General features: G+C 40.4%; 1 protein-coding gene and 1 long non-coding RNA gene across 2 annotated transcripts in view; one reads left to right on the top strand and one right to left on the bottom strand.

Annotated features, from left to right (window-relative positions):
• Positions 1 to 22,646, top strand: part of LOC146492421 (uncharacterized) — a 425,011-nt gene that overhangs the window by 110,968 nt on the left and 291,397 nt on the right. The gene's annotated exons all lie outside the window — the stretch shown is intronic.
• The window catches only part of nlgn4xa (neuroligin 4 X-linked a), a 125,300-nt gene that overhangs the window by 72,613 nt on the left and 30,041 nt on the right, over positions 1 to 22,646 (bottom strand). Inside the window, exon 3 of the mRNA XM_085151409.1 lies at positions 12,208 to 12,360. Coding sequence (XP_085007535.1) covers positions 12,208 to 12,360 — 153 coding nt within the window. The remainder of the gene's footprint in view (positions 1 to 12,207; positions 12,361 to 22,646) is intronic.

The raw sequence follows: 22,646 nt of genomic DNA, 5'->3' as shown, positions 1-22,646 counted from the left end.
TTTGTAAATAGTTTGTTGAAATGAGTCAAAGTTTGTCTTTAGTTTGCCTTTTACTCTCAGTTAGGGAAAACTAGGCAGCATTAGAAATTAGTTTGGTTTTGAACTGCTCATATACAGCAAATATACTGCTGTCTCATATTTTCAGTGGTTCTGTGTTGCTGGTCTTTTCTTGGGGGGTGGTTGGAGTGGGGAGGGGCACCTTCTGTTATGTGGAGGTTACCCTTTGTCTGGGGATGTAACACTAGGCTACTAGGCTAACATATCTACATTCCTCTGCAGAGATGGGCAGTAACGCGTTACTGTAAACCAATTACTTTTTTCAAGTAACGAGTAAAGTAAGGGATTACTATTGCAAAAACGGTAATTAGATTACCGTTACTTTCCTGTAGGAACGCTGCGTTACTGCGTTACTAAAACTGTGATTTTTTTGCAAGAATGTCTCATGACAGTGACGTAAGCGAGTGCGACGTTGGTGACAACAGCTGTGTGCAGATCAACAATGGATCATATATCGAGTGCAGAGAGAGTATGAGCGTGCAGCGTTTAAAGCGTGGAAGTACTGACCTTACTTTGAGTTTGATTCCATAAAAAGTGACAAAAACATTAGTGTCCGTTGTGCGTGGGAAGAAAACTTCTTTTTACAGCAAAAAAACCCCTAAACTTCCAAACAAGCACCGAGTAGCTACGACGTAATGGGAAACTCACAGAGAAACTCTCGGATTCTTCCACTGACCGCTGCACACCTGCACCAGGGTAACCCTCCGCCTACCCCACTCCTGCTTTACAGGTGAAAATAGAGCAACAGGACCGCTAGTCTTTGACTTTATTTATTTTCTGCTGTGTTTTACTTGCATCTATTTGAAAGACTGAGTGTAAACACACACAAAAAAATATTTTATGTGCAGAAAATAGGTTTAAATGTTAAACAAATTTCTTCCAGTCAGAGAATGTTGCAGATAATTAAATGTTTGCTTGATGCATAAAGTTAAAAGATTAAAACTAATAAAACAAGTTTTAAAAAGAGACTTTTCCATTTGATTACATTTTGTATGATGATTATGCAGAAAAAGTAGAATTGGGCTGAAAGATCTATCACTTTATCACCTATTCAGGTTGTAAATCATGTTTTTAAAAAGGAACTAAGTAACTAAGTAATTAATTACTTCTGAAAATAAGTAATAAGTAAAGTAACAGGATTACTTTTTTGGGGAAGTAATCAGTAAATAGTTACTGATTACTTTTTCAAGTAACTTGACCAACACTGTTCCTCTGTGCTTTAAACATGATAGTAACTGTTTCATGACATTATTATACATTAAAAAATCAGAGTATTTCTCAAAAACTGTATCGAACCCAGTATCCTGAATCAGTGGCACGTGGGGGGAAAGGAAAGGGCAGATGTAATGAGAAGATACTGCTGATTAGTTGGGACTGGCACAATCTGTCAAAGGCACACAGAGCAACATCTGTAAGTGACAGATGACTCCACTCACCATCATCCACTCTTCATGTGTACAAGATCAAAGCATGTTTTTCAGGGTTTTTCTGCCCTTTTTTTTCTTGTAGCAGAATGTGAACTGCAGCTCCAGCCATCGGCCTTTCTGTGTCATGTCAGAAGACATTACCTCAGACCCTGACTCACAAGCAAAGTGGATAGCTGCTGCTCACCACTGTCGTGAGGCGACAACAGTGACAGCATATTCCTCTCTCTCCTCACATGCTGACATCACTGCACAACCAGGGGGAAGACTTCTGGAGTGGTAATGACCTCCTCCCAGCAATAGCTGTCCTTGCAGAAACTGAGGAGTTATAGAGAAGCAGGAAGAAGAGGCTGAGCACTTTGCCTCTGACTACAAGAGAGGCTGGTGAAGGATTAGAACAGAAGGATTTAGAATGAAATACTAGAATAAAGAGGAATCACACAGAATACACAAGACAGCTATGTGACTAAAAAAGAGTTTTAAAATAACAAACTATCAGCTTTCTATTATTCTTAACTTCTCTGCAATAAGCTACAAAAATCTAACTTTGTTGAAACTGTTATATGTTTAATTGTGAGCAGGTACTATGCAGTGGTTGATTAGAGTTCTCCCTCAAAGCAGTTGTCCGCTGAAGGAAAAAAATTAACGAGAGCAGTGAGACTGAAACTCAAACAGATGTACGGAAACTAGTCTTAAAAAAACACACATACAAAATTGTGCAACACTATTACATAAGGATTCTTCCTCTTGGATAGATCAAATTAAAACAATGCAGAGGAAATCCTTTTTGATGCCAGGAAACGTTTGCAGAAGTAAATTCTGGAAGATTTAACAACCAAAAGCTCGGTGCAGAGCATGGATGGTTACATATGATACGATTTGAAGGGGTTTTGAACCCTGATTAGGAAGGATGGGGTCTATGTCTGCATTCATTGGGGATATATGGTGCTGGACCGCGGTGCAGATGTATCAGGATCCAGGTGACAAAACAATAATTATGTGAGAAGAACAATAAGGTCACACAAGAGACTTTATGTTGGACCAAGATCTGAGGTGAGGCTGTGAGGAAAGCAGAAGAGGCATTTTGTATAAATCTGAGTGTAAACTGTGCATATGAGCATTTTACATACAAATATATGCATCATTGGTATTTTCTTACCTTTCTTTGTTCTCTATGAACAGTACTTGTATCTTTGTTCAGGGTAGGAACAACTTTACACATATTAGTGACTGTTAACTGTTCTGTGTTTGTTTTTAATTAACTGTTATCACTTGTGTTGGGTAAGGAAAGCTGTGAGATGTGACATGAAAGGTGTGTTTTCGAGTGATGCTCTTTTCTTTGTTGCAGCTTCTTCGCCACAGATTTAGCAAACAGTCACTGTGGTACACAGTAACTGGAAAGCTTTTAGCTAATTAATGATATTACTGAGATCAAAACTAGTTGAATTACTGCAGTAGCTGCAGTAGTGTTAGCTTTTGTACACAAACCATCTGCATGCCCCCCTTCCCTGTATCCATGAGCTCTGTGGTCTTCCTCATTTGCTCCTGCCTTTGTTAAATATATCCCTCCCCTGCACAAACCATCTCAGCCTTGCCTCTCCAACTTTGTCTCCAAAGCGTTGAGGTGTCCCTCTGTTGAGAATAATGTCAAAATCCTTAACATATTGAACTCTGCCACCTGCAGCTCTGCCTCCTGTCTTTTTGTCAGTGCCACGTTTCCAAACCATACATCAAAGCATGTCTTTCTGCCATCGTGTAAACCTCCCCTTTCTCTCTTGTTGCTATCCTTCTGCAATAAATCACCCCTGATACTCACCTCCACCCTCCCTGTACTCTCCCCTTCACCTCTTTTGTGCACCGCCTGTTGTTTTGGGGTGACTGACCCCAGTAATTAAGCCTTCTCTTTGCAGCTTCACTGTTACAACCCAAAAATGAAAATGAGGAGCTGAAAACGAATGCTAAACGCTTCACAGTGCCAAGCTCCATAGTTCACACTAATTAGTGCAGCACACAAAAACATTTGTCACAATACTGTTGCTGCAGCGCACTGGGATATCTGCTAGAAAAGACCAATCACTAAGGGTAATTGGAATCAGCTGTGCAGTTACAAGTCAATATGGTGGAAAGCATAAAGCAACAGAAGATGTAGAAATAATAATTTCACACTCAGTGCAACCAGATCCAGAGATATACGACACAAACTGAAACTTTATTTTATGTCCAATCAATTAAGGGTCTTTTCCTCCTTTAATGCTCATATAGTGAGAGATGCACCACAACACTGACATGTATGATCCACACAAGCATCGTTCCTGCTCCCCCGCATTGGGCAGCCGATATCGGCCTGACCCAATATTGACATGTGCTACTTTTTGACACATTATAGCAGGTTAATTTTAGCAACAGGGTGGATTGAGTTGTACACTTGTGCTGTGGAAACAACAAGACCAGAGCAGAGCAATGTGAGATGTGGAAAAAGGTGTAAACGATACAGCCACTGACGGCCGTCCAGTGGTGCGAGCTGATGAGTGTTTGATGACTTCTCACACCCGTCTCCAATCAGCCTGCCGGCACAGACACTATCGAGCTGCTCGGCCTGCAGAGGTTTCTGTCCCTTCACACCAGGCATCTGCTTCAGCCCAGTGTCACACATTTACTCACTGAGTCAGGCACCAATGCATGTTAGCACCTTCTCAACAGCTGCTGGAAATATCTGTGTGAATCCTTTGAACTGCAACACTCAGGCAATAGTGAGGTGACAACACTGTTTACAGATGTTTCACAGACGATTCTCATTCTACCTGTTTTTGTTCTTCCTTTGGTAGAGATCCACACTGGAGGATGAGCGTGAGAGCAGCGTTATCAGAGAAACAACAATTTATATAGTTACAGTTCACAGGCGCTTTATAGAATACGCTACAGACCATCCTGTGTTAAATAAATAATAACAAATAAGTTAACAATTCATAAAGGTAAAACAGACAACATAAAACAGACAAAAATGAACCAAAAGCGGTTTTAAAAAGGTGAGTTTTGAATTGTTTTTTAAAAACAGTTCTGAGTCCACAGTCTCAGGGCTCAGGGGCAAAAGCTCTGTTCTCATGTTAGTCTGTTTCATAGCAAGTAAGCCTGATCAGATGACCTCAGGGACCTGCTGGGGACATCGGTCTGTAGCAGATCAGAGATGTAGGGAGGTGCCAGTCAAAACCAGGATCTTAAAATGGACTCTGAGTTCAATAAGACGCCAGTGTAGCTCAGATAGCAGCGGTGTCATGTGTGAATACTTGCATATTATGCTGCAGTGTTTTGCACAACCTGCAGAAGCTCCAGGGAACCTTTGACACATAAGCAGTGAGTTACAATAGTCGAAGCATGAAGAAGTAAATGCACGTGTAGCTATCTCGGGTTCAGAGCGAGATAAAATAGTGCTTAACTCAGCCACATTTCTTAAATGATTAAAACAAGACCGAACCAGAGAGTTCACATGACCATCCAACGTGAGAGTCGAGTCAAAGGTGACACCTAAATTCCTGATGGAGGATTGAACATAGACCGAGAGAGGACCGAGGACTTTCACTATCTGGGATAAAATCTGTCCGGAGCGCAGACGAGGACTTCAGTTTTCCCCTCATTGAGTTGGAGGAAATTTGCAGCCAACGTTTGATAGAAGCTAAGCAGCCATTCAGAAGCTGAAGCTTCAGTAAATCCTGGGGCTTAAAAGACACATACAACTGAATGTCATCAGCATAACAGTGATAAGAAATGTTCTTGAAGGAGCCCATTATGTGCTGGAGGCGAGAAGATATATTAAAAACAATAAAGGCTCCAAAACCGAGCCCCGAGGGACAGCACAAGTTAGGGAGGTAGAGGATGACCTAAAATCAGAACCACCACAGAAAAACATCGGTGATGTAGATATGAGAACCACTCCAAGGCAGCTCCAGATACACCAACCCAATGTTTAAGCCTTTCAAGCAGGATGTGGTGGTCAACTGTGTTGAACACCGACGCGAGGTCCAACATAAGCAGAACATCATTTTCCTGCATCAGGGCTGTTTCCATGGAGTGAGCTCTGCGAACGCCGGACTGAAACTTAGCGCAATGCTGTGTTTTTCCAGAGCTGCTATAAGCTGCTTAGCCACAACATTTTCTAGAAGCTTAGCAATTAATGGTAATTTGGAGATTGGTCTGTAGCTGCTCCAAAGAGAAGGGTCTAGCTGAGGTTGTTTTAAAAGTGGGAGAATAGCAGCATTTTTAAAATAAACCAGAACTATACCAGACGCCAGTGAAGAGTGGATTAGAGTGAGCACACATGGACCAATAGACTGGAAGACATTTTTGAATAATTATGCAGGTACAATGTCAACTGAACAGAGGATGCTTTCACTGAATTCCCTAGTTAGAGAGAGATAGTTGATGGTTGGGCACAAAGGCTCTTTAACAGTCTCTCATAATTGACTGGGAGAGGAAGGGAAAGAAAAGTTGGAAAAAAGTGCACAGAAAGAATACAAAACAACAAAATAAAAAAACTGCAAACACGAGTTAATGGCATAGAATAGCAGCACTGGAGAATCAAAAACAGTGCATTAGAGGTTCTCCAGTGGGCTGAGCCTAAGGTCTAGACCAGTGGTTCTTAACCTTGTTGGAGGTACCGAACCCCACCAGTTTCATATGCGCATTCACTGAACCCCTCTTTAGTGAAAAATAAAATGTGATTTTTTTCAAATTCAAGACATAGATATGTTTTTTATTGGTGCACAAAATGAGCTGTGCATGTCACGGTGGAGGCTCTGCCGAACCCCTGAGACCGATTCACCGAACCCCTAGGGTTCGATCGAACCCAGGTTAAGAACCACTGGTCTAGAATATGATTCAGGGTCACCCTAATCATTGCTGAGTGTAAGCTTTTTTCTTTTATACTCAAAAAGTGAAATTTTAAGCCCACTGTTAAAAGCAAATGGGACATTCTGAATCCAAACTGGGAGCTGGCTCCACAGAAGACCTGATAGCTGAAGCGCTCCCATTCTACTTTTGGAAACTCAGGAATCACAAGTAAGGCTGTGCTCTCAGCGGGCTCCTTTTGTTTGATGCAGTATGTAGGGGTCTTTGGAAGATATATCGGATCAAAACTTGATAAAACCTGCAGTTAGGGGTGATCCAGTGACCCTGAACGAGTCCTCACTTGTGTCTGTGGGTTTTTTGGCTCAGACTGCTGTAGGATTTCATTTGCACTGTGGACTCCACCCACAGCACTTTCTTACTCACCCACATTCATACAAGTACCTAACACTTTAAGTAAACGTTCACACACTCACATGCTGATGTAGGTATTGGGGGCAGTTTGGGGTTCAGCAAGGACAAATGCAAAATGCAGTAGTCGGGGATCAAACCACCAACTTTCCAAATAGACAATCCGCTGTACCTCTTGAGCCACAGAAACGCCCCAAAGCTTGCAGTATTTGGTGTTTCCAGATGGCTTCCCATCCAAGTACTAACGAGGCCCCGTACTGCTTAGCTTCTGAGATCAGGCGTACTCATGGTGGCGAGGCCATAAGCCTTCCTATGCTTTCTTTTTTGAACTTGAGATGATTATTGTTGTGATTTAGCAACATATAAAAAAACCTTTTTGAATTGAAAACTAGATGGGGTTTGTTTCAAGTGAAGGATTTTAAACTGGAATGAACAGTCAGTCAGTTTGGGATTAACTCTGTCTGTAGTTCTTGGTAGTAAGCTTGCTGAGGCATTTTAAATCAGATGGTTTTCATGGAACTGAATCTTTTGCATCACTTTGCTTTCTCCTAAATGTAACAGAATAATTTAGCTGTATTGGGAAACACTTTTTAATAGAGCAGGATGATGATAGAAATCAAACCCTAAAACGTTCCATTCTCTGTAGGAAAAGAAACAAAGTAACAAACTCAGCTCTGTCACCAGTTTGTTCATAACGCCACTCTACGATGCTTAAGTCACCAGATTGATGCTCATGAGTGATTTTTCCCCTTTTTTTTCTTTGTTACATACAGATTTGAGTATTTGAATGTCTGGATGCTTGGTTAATCCAGAAAGGTGATTCTGCTGAAAGCTGAACAGAATCAACTTCCTGGCTACGCTGCCTTTCTGACTGTCTTTTTGTTATTTGTCCTAATGTTCTCCTTCATCTGTTGTCTTTATCTGCTTTTTCATCTGTATTCTCTCCCTCTTTTTCTCATTCTCTGTCTCTCTCCTCTTCTCTTTTTTCCTCTCTGCAGTGCACACTTTTCCAGAACACCTTTTCCCCCCGGCTCCCGGGAAACTAAATATAGAGACTGGTGCAGACAGCTCGGCCTTATAACAAATGGTAAGCAGAGCAAAGCACGGCACAGTGCAGCAGAGCAGCGGCAGCGTTCATAAGGATATACTGTGGCTTCACTTCACTAAACAACAAACCTCATGCAAACAGCAAACAAACCATATGCAGCGCACTTTCAATTCAAACCCGGAAACAACAACCATGAAGGAAATGTGATATTTAACACCGAGATAAGTGTTTTATATTTGTGTGTATCTGTATAACAAGGTGGTTGTTGAAAACAGCTTCATCAGAAGTGAACAACAACTGGTGTCAAGACAAGTTTCACTCATCCATATGTACAGATGAGTGACACATTTAAGAACAGTATGCAAATAATTGAAATCCCATGTTATAGCCTTTGTAACAATAAGATCTCAGCTCCGTTGAACACCTATGGAAGCTTTTCTAACGACAGGGTTCTTGTTGGGCTCCGCCTGAAAATTTCAAGCACAGGAATAAACACGACAACATGAGACACTGAAAAGAGCAAAGGTCATATGTGGCTCCCTGATCTGCAAACATTCGATAGTCTATTTCTGCTGCCTGTAGCTTTTCTACATGCAAGCCATGATCACCATGTGACTTCAAGTTATATACCCATAGCTGAAGCACAGATGGTTGTGAGGAACTAAAGGCCAAAGGTTGCAGCAACAGGTTTACATCGATAATTCATCTGTTACATGTCAGATATTTTTGTACACATTTTGTGTACGAATTATGCAAAATTATCTTAACAGCTTGGCAGGTGTATAGCTAACTACTCTAGCTACTTTCCTCCTTGGTTTCAGACTGGCTCCCAGGCTGGTGCTTGTTTTTACTATTTCTCTTTTTTTTACTTCACTGATCTGATAAGCAGATGCTAGCCTGTAGGAGATCATCATATATGGTTTGTCCAATGCACTTGTAGCTGCTCTTATCCTAACAATTTCCAGGGACGTCCAGGCTTCTACTACCAGCAGGATTTTGGCTTGTCCAGGTAACCTCAGGGGTAACCCTGAGTTTTCAGTACTATGAAAGCATTACACTTCTTACTAGGGTAAATCGCCATGGCAACATGGTAACAAGTTCAACATACTCACACTCAATCCGGTCGTTCAGTCTGACGTCACTAGCCGTGTCTGGGCCTAAACTCCGCTGCAGCTCCATATATCAAACGATCACTGTGGCATTACTGAGAGTTGAAAACTGTCTAAAGTCTTTCATCTTTAATAAAATGATCAGTGTTCTGCTCTACCAGGTGTAACAATTGAGTTTAACATCCAGGCATCCATGAAATTTAGCGGACTTAGAAGTTAGCAGGAAGTTAGCTCACTAGCTTCTATCTAAATACAATATAGCATGTGCTGACTGCGGGGTTTTGGAAACAAATTCAAACGTACAGCTCTGTTATCACTTCCAACATAAATGAAGACAGAAAACTAAACAGCAGTGACGTTTGTAGGGTTACTGAAGTTTAGCTAGCTGGTAGATAATGATGTGCTACGTGACCGCTAGCGACACAGCTATGTTAGCATAATATAAACAAGCTAACTTTTTTCCACTCGATAAAAGTTAACGTGAGTGTTCTCGGTGGTCAGGAACAAATGTAATCGCATGGCAGGATGCTGTAAAAGGACCAAACTTCAGACAGGAGAACAACTGAGATAATCCATCCACAATACGAGGTTAGTCATTCATATACTGCTGCATGGGCTGGGCTGTAGCTACATCCTAAGGTTTTAAAAACGGAGCTTAAATAAATGATTAGCGGTAATAAAAGCCGAGGGAGGTTAACAGTAATCACTGACTGTTTTAGGAGCTTTTTGAGATTAAATAGAAGAAAATACAAAACATTAAACATGTTAACAACACAAAAGTCATATTAAATGCAGGATTCGTCACGTCATCACTTAACGACCGGATATACTTTCTGTTATATGGATTCACTTAACATAACATTAGCGATTAGGTGAAGCAGCCACATAAAGCTGGTTATCAAGTTGTGAAATGAACAACTTGAGCTGTTTCATGTCAGGGGTGGTGTTCGTAGCATCTATGCTGGAAATTGTGTGACACATTTTCACAGGAATGTTGTTCGGTTTAAATTGTTGTTCGGAGCATTTAGCTCCAAGAGCCTGGTTCCGACCAGCCTCCCTTGCTAGCAAGTAAAATCGATCAATCGCTGATTGTCTTGCTTCCTTGTCGTTAATGGGAATACGTTTCTAAACCAGTGGGGCCTGTGGAAGCGCAGACCCAACAAATGTATGTATGTAATCTGTTGATTTAGAACATGGTGTGCTACTCGATGCTAATCTGCTGCTACTCGAACACAGAATACCTGGAATAGTCAGTCAAACAAATGTCAATTTATCTGCCAAGAAATAAAAAGATCTCCACACCGTCTTCATTAGGCAGTACCCTTAATCATTTAATCCAGTTCAGCGTTTGAGAGCTGTGATGTGCAGCCGTCACTTGAGAAATAAACAACAGCATTGACAGCACACACTAGATTATATTTTGTTTTCAAAACTTAATTTGATGTGTTTCAGCAGGTTTAACAGATCCTTTAGGTTTATTTTTATAGTCACTAAATTGGTGCAACAGATCATTAAGGGGAGAGTCTGGCTGGTAAACAAATCTGACTTGTGGGACTACTCAGTTAAATGCTATACATGCTGGGTAGGCACTGCAGGCAGGTAGAGCTAGCTGTGTCTACCCAGCACCACTTTAAAAAGGGCGACGGTCTTTAGAAGCAGAGACTCTGACCCTTTAGACAGACAGACAGATTTCCTGTATGTAACAATGTACCAGTCAATTCATCAAACTTGATGTAAAGGAAAATCAAAGTTGTATGATGCTTCTACAAAGCAGTTTGAACACAGACACAATATCTTCCTCTTATCTTAACTAACTGAACAATTACAATCATGCTGAGTGGAAACAGGTTATTTGTATCTAATCTAAGACATGGATGCCAAAATATGAGGGACTTATAAATATTATGCATGCTATAAAGACACTATAGAGGAAATATGGACTACTTATTCAAACTGGTAACTGTAAGTTAGTACAACTGGCTTCAGTGCTTTTATCCATCTCTGTTTTAGAATTACAGCGCTCCCTCGTTTATCGCAGGACTTACGTTCTAAAAATAACCCACGATAGCTGAAATCCCCGAAGTAGCCAGCTTTATTTTTTACAATTATTATCAATGTTTTAAGGCTGTAAAACCCCTCACTACACACTTTACACACTTATCTCAGACAGGCATGAACATTTTCACACGTCTCTCTTGTTTAAACTCTCAAAGTTCAAACCTTCGTAGAAGAATAAGTCCAGTATTATAGAATGAAACCAAAGGCGCCCGCAGGTGACGACGTTTCGTCGACATTGTTGTGTCTGTTTGGCCAATCAGGACTCAGAACAGAATGCGCTGCACGAAAAAATAAAATAAAATAAAAAAATATCAAAAAAATTGCACAAAAAAATCAGCCAAACAGCGAAAGGTGAACTGCGTTATAGCGAGGGACCACTGTACATCTGCAGAATGGTTGCACGCTGCCATCAGGAACAAATGAAGCAAGTAATGAAGTTTATCAGAGAAACCAATGATTTTAGACTCACAAATTCAACATACATCTTAATATACATGCATCGTTGTTTTCTAAAGGAAAAATCATAGTGCCTTCATGCCTACCTCATCATTAGCAAGATTATCAAGTCAGCAAGCTGTTTTGATGTTGACACAGTTGGTCCACCAAACACAAGCCGTAGCACCCAAATCTGTGTCCATTTGCATCATGACTTAAATAATCACTATAATGACAAAAAGTGCAGCTTTGACTCTAAATCTGGAAAAGTGTATCTGTCTTCATTTGTACATTTTCTTCTGACAACCTGGGATAGCTAGGTTAAAGGTTTTTTTCATGTCAAATTAAAGAATGTTGTTACAATTTGATAAAATACTTTCAGAGAAACACGTCTCTTCATAGTTCATCTCAGAAAGAAAAGGCTAATTGTCCTAATAAGAAATGTGGGCTGCACTGATATAAAGGTATTTTAAACAGAGATGAATACAGACAAAAATGCAAACCACATCCTAACCTGGCAACATGGGGGAGAACAGGAAAAAGAAACTGCAGCTTGAAAACGCCACGATGATGAGTGGGAACAGTGTATCAAGTATATCTGTGTACGTATGAATTTCAGCTGCAAATCAATTTTAAGGAAAAGCTTCAAAATAAATATGTGGTCAAAGAAGAACATCTCTAATGTCCCTGAATGTAAGAGCAAGCCAGTTAATGACAGAGGGGAAGCCAAACAGTCAAATCAATCAATAAATCAATGAACCACTTATGCCACAATCAGCACTTCTCCAAACCAGTTAAAACAGCACAATTAAAGCGGCGGACTCACCGAGAACTCCGAGCCGGTAATTGATCGTGATGACGATGACATTTCCATAGCTGGCCAGGATGCTGCCGTCAATCATGTTGCCAGTTCCCTCCATGTAGGATCCTCCGTGGATGTAAACCATGACTGGCTTTAACCCGTTCTCATCGTGGATATCTGCACACAAGAAAATACAACAAAAATGTCTTTTTTAATTGAACCCAATGATCTTTTTAAAATCAGGAACTCGTGTTCATGCAGAATGTGATTACATTTTATTTTATTTACAACTTTTAAACAAATACACTAAAAGTGTTTTCATTGGCACCTGAATCTACAAAAATCAGGAAGAGCACAATAATTATATAATTATATTATATATATTTATATATAATTATATATATAAATTATATAAATTATATATATATATATATATATATATATATATATATATATATATATATATATAATTATATTATAATAAAATATTTACTGAGGTTACTAAAACAACTAAACAGACTAGATAAAAAATAATCTGAGCTAGTATTCAGTGTTTCACTTTTGTTTTATGAACTGTTCTAAAGACAGTATGATAACATATAACATATACTATTTTAATGTGTTTTAGGAGAACATGAAGCACAAATCAAATGTATGCAAAGATGACAATGTTTCTCTAACTTCCCAGACCATGAAGGGCTCCAGGCCAACTGTGTGGCACTTCAGTGAAGTGCACATTTGTTTGTCATTAGTGGAAAGAGATGCATCAGATGCTTTAAAGACCTTAAGGCAACCACTATGTTTTAATTGCCCCATATTGACAGAGTCATGATCTACTGTTGGGCTCTTATATTTCACTTAATGTGAAACTTTCAAACTGAAAGTGGTTTACATCGTTTGAATCACAAGGCTCTGCTTTTTGAAATAGAAATTTAAAAAACTCAAACTTCCCTGTTTCAGGGGCTGAAAGATTATGAGGGTAATGACTATAGTATTACCATACGATACGATACACAGATTGTTGTGTGTATGGTTAGCAGAATGATGTAAAGTGTAAAAGGGCATTCCTCAAAATAAGACCCGTGGCTCCTCCAGTTCATGTTATCATTCATTTACCCAGTAGGCACAGATACATGCATGGTATGAATTTGGTGTAATAGACAGACGGACTCTTGCAGTAGCACTACTGCTCACGTTTTGTAGCATGGCACCTTTCCGTTCACTAAACTGGATATTCAATGTTATTTTTTTACATTTCAGTAGAAAATATGACAACAAATTGTGCATTTGACTGGAAATTCATTTGGTAGCTTTTATATCAACTAGGGCTGCCACGATTAGTCGACTAGTCACGATTACGTCGACTATTAAAATCATCGACGACTGATTTAATAGTCGACGCGTCGTTTGAAGCTTTGTAAGATCACAAAAGACGCAGGAATAAGTAGTAGGATTTAAGAGTGTAATAACGGACCGCAACAGAAGATGGCAGCACTGCATGTACAAGGATGCCAGCTGCCGTTAAACTCCGAAGAAGAAGAAACTGTGTCCCAGAATTCATAGCGCAGCCCAGCTCAGTTGTCAACAATGGCGGCAGCTAGTTAGTTTTAATATTACTCTTATTATTCTTTCTGGGTCACAAAATAAACGTTGAACATATTTTCAGGCGAGAATGTAGCTGTGTAAACCTCAAATATCTGCTCAGTTTATCAAGACACCACATATTTTCAAAAGCGCTCCGACGTTTTCGGAGACGTCTGTTAGCCACGATTAGCTAGCTCGATAGCTAGCCGGGGGCTAGGCTAACTAGAGCCGTGAGAACACCGGACTCCCGCAAATCGTTTTCAAACCCACCGCCGTCTTTCGCTACTCAGGTTAAACATGATATATAAGTCACTTAGATAACTTAAAATGTTATTGTTTGGCTTTTTTAGTATTTTATTTGTTCCTGAGTAAATCGGTTTGGCTGAGATTAAAGTTATAGTTTTTACACAGCTGAATAAACGTCAAGCAGACAGCTGATTATCAGAAGTGTGAGATGCTCGAGAATTTACTCCGGTGTCCTGTTATATTTTAGATAGCAAGGAGTTTATTAAACTTCACCGAAACAATCTGCAAATTTCATTAAAATTTAATAAACTATCATCTTGTCTTTATTGTTAGTTAGCACATACCTTAAACACTTAGAGCTGTAAGCTAATGATAGTTATATAAGAGCAGATGCTGCTGGTGCAATAAGCTGTACGTTGTACGTCCAATGGATGATGATCTGATTAGTCGACTATCAAAATAATCGTTTGTGGCAGCTCTAATATCAAAAAGCAAATACATCAATATAGTGTGACTGCTCTATAACGACACACACAGTTATGTCGATAACTTTTATGGTTACAACATAATTCACTTTCGTTTCATTGAACCGCTGTCTGAGAGTCTTTTCTCTGTGGTAAGAATTACTGCTTACTGTTGACATGTACAGTTGTGTTAGTTTTCACGTGGCTCTGTGCAGTTCTGTTCCAAACTGATTCAGCAGGTCCTGCCACAGTATTGAGTTGAGGACTTTAACAACTGCAAGTGTCTCAGTGTTTATTTTGTACCTAATTCCATTTGTCAAAATAACCACATGTGTGGATAAATGCCACTGGAAGTGTTGAACTGATGACAGATTGGCTGAGGTGGGTTTTAATGCACAGCATCGTATATGATTAGTGTGCATTAACATCTGTGCATCCACTGTAATGAACATATGACCACAGTAAATTATTTAACTATTGATAAGAAGAGTTTTAGTGCAGTGTTGTCATTTTAAAGTGATAAACTAGCTCTATAACATGTCTGTGAAGGTTCTCAGTCATGCAGGTCATCGTTTGTCCCTCTGTGGGGGGAAACTCCCACTAGGTTTAAATCTGGGACTCTCCACCATTTGACCTTAGAACTGAAGAAGCTTCACAGATGAAGGTGAAACGTTTTCAAGCAACTTAAAGAAGTCCAGACGCTTTTCTTTGCAAGCTCCTTTGACTAGCTCTATAACAGCATTGTACACTGGCTAGGCTAGCTAGCCTCCCTTGCAGATTTGTTGTTGTGCTTGGGCTCATTCTGCTGTTTCATGACCCAATTTTAGCCAAGCTGTAGCTGTGGGCCAGATGTCCTTTTCTCTAGAATACTGTGTGATGGACAATCGTGCATTGTAGCCAAACATCCCCCCTCCTCGCGTGTCCAGAAGCAGTTCATTACTGCAAACCTGTTTTTGCAATTACTCCGACCTTTGACCTCTGGCTGGGGCTGAATTTCCTGGGCCAACACACACCCGAATGCTCCTGACCAGCAAACCTTTGTGTTTATAGACGTGTTCACACTTAACTGCTACTTTGCTTCATTCCTGCAGACGCAGTAACAGTGTACAGGTATGCACAGAGTCCTGTGAAAACCTTTTGCAGTTGTGTAATATTCAGCTTAGATCATACAATCAATATGCAAGTTCTAAAACTATTATGGCGTGTACAGCGGGGAAATTAGTTTGACCTTTCTCTTCTTTAGTAGCACCCTTCCATTTAAGTACCAGCCCGTTTTAAACACCTGATGGCTTTTACCCAGTAATCTCTATTTCTGTCTGCTCTCCCACCTCCTCCTTTTGTTCTTTATATAACGCACAGGCAGCATGGCAATCAGGCCAGATGAATACCGTGTTTATGAAGCTCCCCAGTTGTGATTAAGCAGCATGATTAGTACATGTGTAGGTGGTCATTATAAATTAAGAGCGAGTCCTTTGCATAAAAGAAGATGGAAGGAGATGTAATCAGTCAGAAAAAGCAAGGTGTGCAATAAATCACTCAGCAGCAGCTTCTTCATCTGGACCTCAGCATATTTTAACAAGAACATATCTGAGAGCACTCTGCTGCCACTGACACAGGAAAGCGTTAGTGGACACATCACTTCTATTAACCCAAGGGCAAAAACTCTAGAATGGAGTTATCAGTGCTGTGCTCACACTGCCCAGCATCTGCTGCACTATAACAGTTCTCAGTGTCCTGCAACCAACAGCCGAACAAACACATTATCAACGGCCCTGCTGACTGGACTGCTGCAAACTCTCCCAAATGTCATCTGGATGAAAGCAGCTACTGAGGAAAATACTGAACTGGGAGTGACCAACTAAACATCTGAAAGTAATGATTCTGCATATACTATAAACTGACAGATAGAAGCCGTTATATACGTCCATACATCTTAGTAAAAGCTTCTGTTTGAGAGAGCATATTACTGTCAATCTAATGTTCAACAGTATCATATGTTTTTATATTATTTTAACTCATAGAAAGTTAGCCTGCTTCGTTTTTATTCTTGATGATAATTAAATGATGATTAATTAACACAATATTGTGTTATGTGTTACATGCTGAAGAACCTAAACAACACAACCACCCCTGGACAATTTACTGTTTTATGTCCTGTCAAATCACCTTAGGTTCACTGAGGCTTCCCAGTGCAGAGCCTGTGATCAGCTGTGATCAACCCTACTCATCATTTAAGCCACGATGAATAAGGTTATTCTAGCACAAGACATATTTTATGGAGATTATCAGCTCATAACTTTTTGGCTCTTTCAAATTGGCCTCAGGTTTTAGTTACAATGTATAGACTAAAAAGGGTAAACATTTATAGAACTATTAATAGGGGTGGGGGAAAAATGGATACTGTGTAGTATCGTGATACTTTGTTTGCTAATAATGTATCGATACAGGGACAGCAGAAATCGATATTTTGTTACAAAAAGGTTTTTGTGCTCTGACTTCAGAGCATGTTGATCCTTTTTCTGAGCAAGAATCCTGACATTCCTTCACTGTCCAAATGTGTTTAATAAACATGACAGTTTACTTATTTTAATTTAAGACATGTTTTATTTTAATTAAGTTTAAAACTTTTTTATTTAATGTAAAATTATATTTTGTTTTAATTTACTTTCAAATTCTTCAGTTGCTGAAGGGGCTGCATAGTTTTCATAAACTGCATAGTTCAGAATAGCTATAATTGTACCAGATGGTTGATTCAGTTAAGTTGGACTAGACTGTGATACAAACCGTTCAGTTTGTCAACAATCAAACTGAAATGAGAGAAAGACTGAGTGTGAGACTTTGATATTAGAGAAAATGAATATTGATAAAGTTTACCTTTATGTACAGAATCTGAATATCGCAAAATATTTTTAAAAATTTCAATAATATCGTATCGTGCGTTAAGTATTGTGATGATATCGTATCGTGGGATGTATGGTGATTCCCACCTCTAACTATTAACCACTCTGTGTCATCTGAATGAGTGAAATGTTTTAAATCATAATGTTTCACATCTCAGTCTTAATTTTCTTTCCATTGTCATCACAACCATCTAAACAGACCAGTTAGTGTGGATGAGTCTATCCGATTTGGCTAAAAACAAAGATGTCAGCGGCAGCTAAAACTGGTCACTTACTGGTCTGTTCTTCAATCCCTGTAAGCTAAAAGCACACTGATGTGTAAAAGCTGGCTGTATGTATGAGTAGGGATGCACCGATACCGATACTGGTATCGGGGCCGATACTGTAAAATGTGTGTGTACTCATACTCGTAAAAGTTAACCGATACCATGAACCGATACCAACTTATTTCATTAATCAGAGGGTGGCTTGTCATTGCTGTTGTAGTTTTTTAGATTGGCCACTAGGGGGCCAATTATTATTTTATTTATTATTTATTTAATAATAATTATTTTGTTTGTTTGTTTACAATATGGACACTCTGCAATAATTTAAAAGTTTAATTTATTCGCAAACCTAATTTGTATTTATTTTAGTCCAAACAGAAGTGTTTATTTATTATTCTGAAAGCTCGAGACAGTGCCAATAGTTCAGTGATATTTTGTTAAATTACAATGTGGAGACTCTGCAATAATTTAACAGAAGTGCTTATTTTTCACTTTTTTTGTGGTCATTTTTATTAAGATTTTATTTTTTATCGGCAGGGAATATGATAAAACCTGTCTTCCAATTCATTGCATTTGTGTGTGTGTGTGTGTGTGTGTGTGTGTGTGGTCGAAGTATCGTTTTTTGTACTCTGTATCGGCAAGTACTCAGATCCAAGTATCGGTATCGTATCGGTTTGAAAAAATTGGTATCGTTGCATCCCTATGTATGAGGCATGTCAGTAAGCTTGCTACAAATTTAGGCAGGCGGGCACAGAGCAGGAGGAGTGCATCACTCCACTCCTCTGCATAGAAAACAATGAAGTGAAGCAGTGGAGAGCAGCCCACGGAGAGAGGTTATTAATCTCTGCTGTGCACTGAATTTGTACCTTAGATTTGCTGATGTCTCTGCATCAAAGCTCTCAGAAGGAGCTGGCGCTGACACCCCAAACCAACCTTGGACTTACTATGCATAAAAGCAGGCCTGTTAATTACAGGGCCGTGATGGCTGCATGGTGTTAGTGTGCTCCTGTTTATCACTCAGTTCCACATTAGCGGAGACCCAGTGGAACAGTGTGGGTGGTGGAAACAACCTTGAAGAGGCAGCTGCAGAAAGAACAACAGCCGTTGCCACTGTCATAGTCTCTAACTGATAGGCATCTGATGGTCGCTTCAGGCCTCTGTGGGCTCAGGCAAAACTATTTGTTGGCTCTCCATCAAACTAACAGACAAACCGGTACTACCCATCTCTTCTGGTGTATTGCACCAGTGGAGTCAGACGTCAGGAGGGAAGGAGGAGGTGAGTGAATGCACTCAGGGCACTTTTATCCAACAGAGAGAAGCCCATAGATTTAGAGCTGTGTTTTATGACTGGAGAAGGAGAGGTGGTCTTGGGGCACCATGTCCCCATCCTGTCAGCTTGGAATGCACTTAGATTTAAAGAAATCAAAGTGCTTCAAGTACTCCTCTCTCTGCCCTGTTCTTACTATCTCTGTGTATCTGGCTCTCTGTACTCTCTTGGGCATGTGGAGCTGCCTGGGTGACTGTGCAGCAACTCTATCCCACACATTCATCACTGCCATCCAGGCTGGGGAGAGAATATATTCTTCTACTGGCTGCGCGTGTTGCACACATTACTCATTTTATATGTGGAGGCTGAAGAGAGTGAGGAGAGTGGGGTAATGTTTGGGGTAGTGTAGTGGGGTGGAGGGGCCTTTTTCTGCTGTTGGCAGTGGAAGATGGTTAATGGAAACTCGGTAAAGTGCGTCTCCATCGCACCACTATCACTGCAATCACAGGGATATAACCTCCTCTCTCAGGAGTGATAGTTGCTTTTTGGCCCAGGGCATGAGGAACAAACCTGCACTGCAGACCACCTACTCTGTTTGTTTAAACCCATCAGAGACACATTACACAAGAATGGGGTGACAAGTCTGATGTAGCCATGTATCTCGATTTGAAAGTTTTGAGTATTGACAACGTTTTCTTCAAGGTGCTTTATATTGTATTAGGGATGCACCGATACCGATACTGGTATCGGGTATCGGGGCCGATACTGTAAAATGTGTGTGTACTCATACTCGTAAAAGTTAACCGATACCATGAACCGATACTAACTTATTTCATTAATCAGAGGGTGGCTTGTCATTTTTGTTGTAGTTTTTTAGATTGGCCACCAGGGGGACATCCCGCGCTAAACAGGCACAGGGTTAGGCGAGTGAGACTGGCGGCTCCAGATAAAAAAGAGAAACTGGAGGCTGCTGTAGCTAGGCTAAACAAAATGTCAGCAGTGTGGAACAGCCAACTTTAACTCAGGTTTTGGAAAAGCGAAGAAAAATGTCAAGAGAAAATCCACGGGCAGTTAAAATAACAGAGGCTCGACTCATTTTATCGCTCTGGATGATCAGCCGAAGCCAGTCGTGGAAAACATAGGATTCTTCTCAGCATACTCGAGCTGCGATATGAAATTCCCATTTATTATCGGCAGTGAATAAAATAAAACCTGTCTTCCAATTCATTGCATTTGTGTGTGTGGTAGAAGTATCGGTTTTTGTACTCTGTATCGGCAAGTACTCAGATCCAAGTATCGGTATCGTATCGGTTTGAAAAAATTGGTATCGTTGCATCCCTATATTGTATATTACTGTTTATAGCCATCTGTAAAACATGGTGGAGGCTCTATCACGGTTTGGTGCTTCATTCCAGCAAGTGGTGTTTGGGATTGTGTCAAAACTGAACCTGGAAAAACACCATCGGATTTTCATCTACGAGTCACTAACCAGTGTTGGGGAGTAACGGAGTACATGTACCGCTGTTACGTATTTAAAATACAAAATATGAGTAACTGTATAGTTACTGTTACAGTTACCATTTAAAAGGGTGGTATTCAGAATACAGTTGCTTTGTTGAAATAAATGGATTACACGACGGTATTTTCCTGTTTCACATGTTAGACTGTCCCCTCTCTATGTTTGGTAATTCCACGCCGGTGTAAAACAAACACAACACGCATTAAGAGGCTCTAGTGCCTGTGTCTCATTCTCGCCGCTCATCTCATCCCTAGTAAATGGTAAATGGTCTGTATTTGTAAAGCACTTTACTTGGTCCTAAGGACCCCAAAGCGCTTTACACTATACACAATCATCCACACACTGGTGATGGCAGCTACATTGTAGCCACAGCCACCCTGGGGCGCACTGACAGAGGCGAGGCTGCCGGACACTGGCGCCACCGGGCCCTCTGACCACCACCAGTAGGCAACGGGTGAAGTGTCTTGCCCAAGGACACAACGACCGAGACTGTCAGAGCCGGGGCTCGAACCGGCAACCTTCCGATTACAAGACGAATGCCCAACTCTTGAGCCACGATCGCCCCTAGTTCAAGAAATATTTTTAAAAATTATTTTAAAAATTATTTAATAAGAAGGCAATAGGCAGAGTGTTACCTAAAGATGCACACTGTTGCAGCAGCGTCTCCGTCTCAGTACTCCTTTCTACACCCGCCAGGGCCTTGCTGAGGCTAAAAAACCAACCACATAAGCCACCTCTGCCAAGCCTCCATCTCTCCAATGCCAGATCCCTCATCCCGACGGTGTTCACATAATTGCAGGTGACTTTAATAAGGCCGACATAAAGACTGTGCTCCCAAAGTTATCAGCATGTCAAATGTCCCACCAGGGGAGAGAAAACTCTAGATCATCTTTACTCCAACATCAAGCAGGCATATAGAGCCATACCCCTCCCCCACCTCGCCCAGCCTACACCCCCCTCAGACGCAGTGCCAAGCCCTATATCAAGTTCTGTATTGGAAATGTGACTGTTAAAAGGGAGTTTTTCCTTCCCACTGTCGCCAAAGTGCTGCTCATAGGGGGTCATATGATTGTTGGGTTTTTCCTTGTACGTCTTATTGTAGGATCTACCTAAAACACCTTGAGGCGACTGTTGTTGTAACTTGGCACTGTATAGATATAATTGAAATGAAATTGATTTGAATAAGTTGTTACTGTGTACGACTTTGTTGAACGCGGCCTCTTGGAAGAGTCCTTTGGTTTCTTACTTTAGGACATTGGTAGCTAAACCTGGATGTAGTAAATGTCTGGATACTCGACTGGATGGCAGTTTGAAGCCTTGGCCAATGAACTGGTGTCTGTGAAGCCACTATACTCTAGACTCATCACAATGCTTTCCTAATCATGCAACACAATAAAAAAGTGTGAAACTGTCTTTATACGTCATTTGCAGTTGTTAGAAAAGTTCAGCTAATGCTCAAAAGCAAACTTCAAGAGTGATCGTGGCAGATGAAGTCTAAAAGGTTCTCTGCAGTGCTGCCTGTTGCATCAGCCACGGAGGTATAGGTGGAACCACAGGGGAGCTACAGCAGTAATAAATTGCCACTGCAGATGTTCAAACAGTCAGTGTGCATCGATCCTGAGTGCTTCCCTTAAAAAACAAGCCAAAGAAGTGCCTGAAGATGCTTTTTCGAGACCTCTCAGCATAAATCAATCTTTTCTCCTGGTGCATCAGGCTATATTAAAATCTGATGTTTCAACTTAGCTGGTATATTACTCTTTAACAGTGAATTTGAGCTAGCAGTGTCTCAGTAGGAAAACGACTGAGTGCATAGTCACAGGCAGTTAAAAAGGTGGATATGCAATATGGCTCTTTTGTCTCTTTTCTCAACACCTGCTGTCAGCAAATAGTGTTTTCAGATCTGTTTTAACATCAAAATATCATCTCCCAGTGGACTGGTCCATCTAATGTCATGTAAAATGTGCTAACCCTCTTTGGGGTAAATGTAATGAAACCTCTGAGGAAATGCAAGGTTTTTGCAAGATCCTAATATAAAACAGTAAATAAATAAATCACAGTTACCTACAAAACATTCTGAGTATTTCAAATGTATCACTTCATGATATTTTTTCAGCATTTTATTCAACCAAAATTCATAGAAAGCAAGTTGACCACACAATAAAAAGCTTTACTCCTGAAATTGGTTCATCTGTCACAGTTTTCATGATGTAATCAGTG

The sequence above is a fragment of the Neolamprologus multifasciatus genome, chromosome 23, assembly GCF_963576455.1.
Source record: "Neolamprologus multifasciatus chromosome 23, fNeoMul1.2, whole genome shotgun sequence".
NCBI lineage: Eukaryota > Metazoa > Chordata > Actinopteri > Cichliformes > Cichlidae > Neolamprologus > Neolamprologus multifasciatus.
Note: the sequence above shows the minus strand (reverse complement) of the source record. Positions and strands in the feature narration are given on the sequence as shown.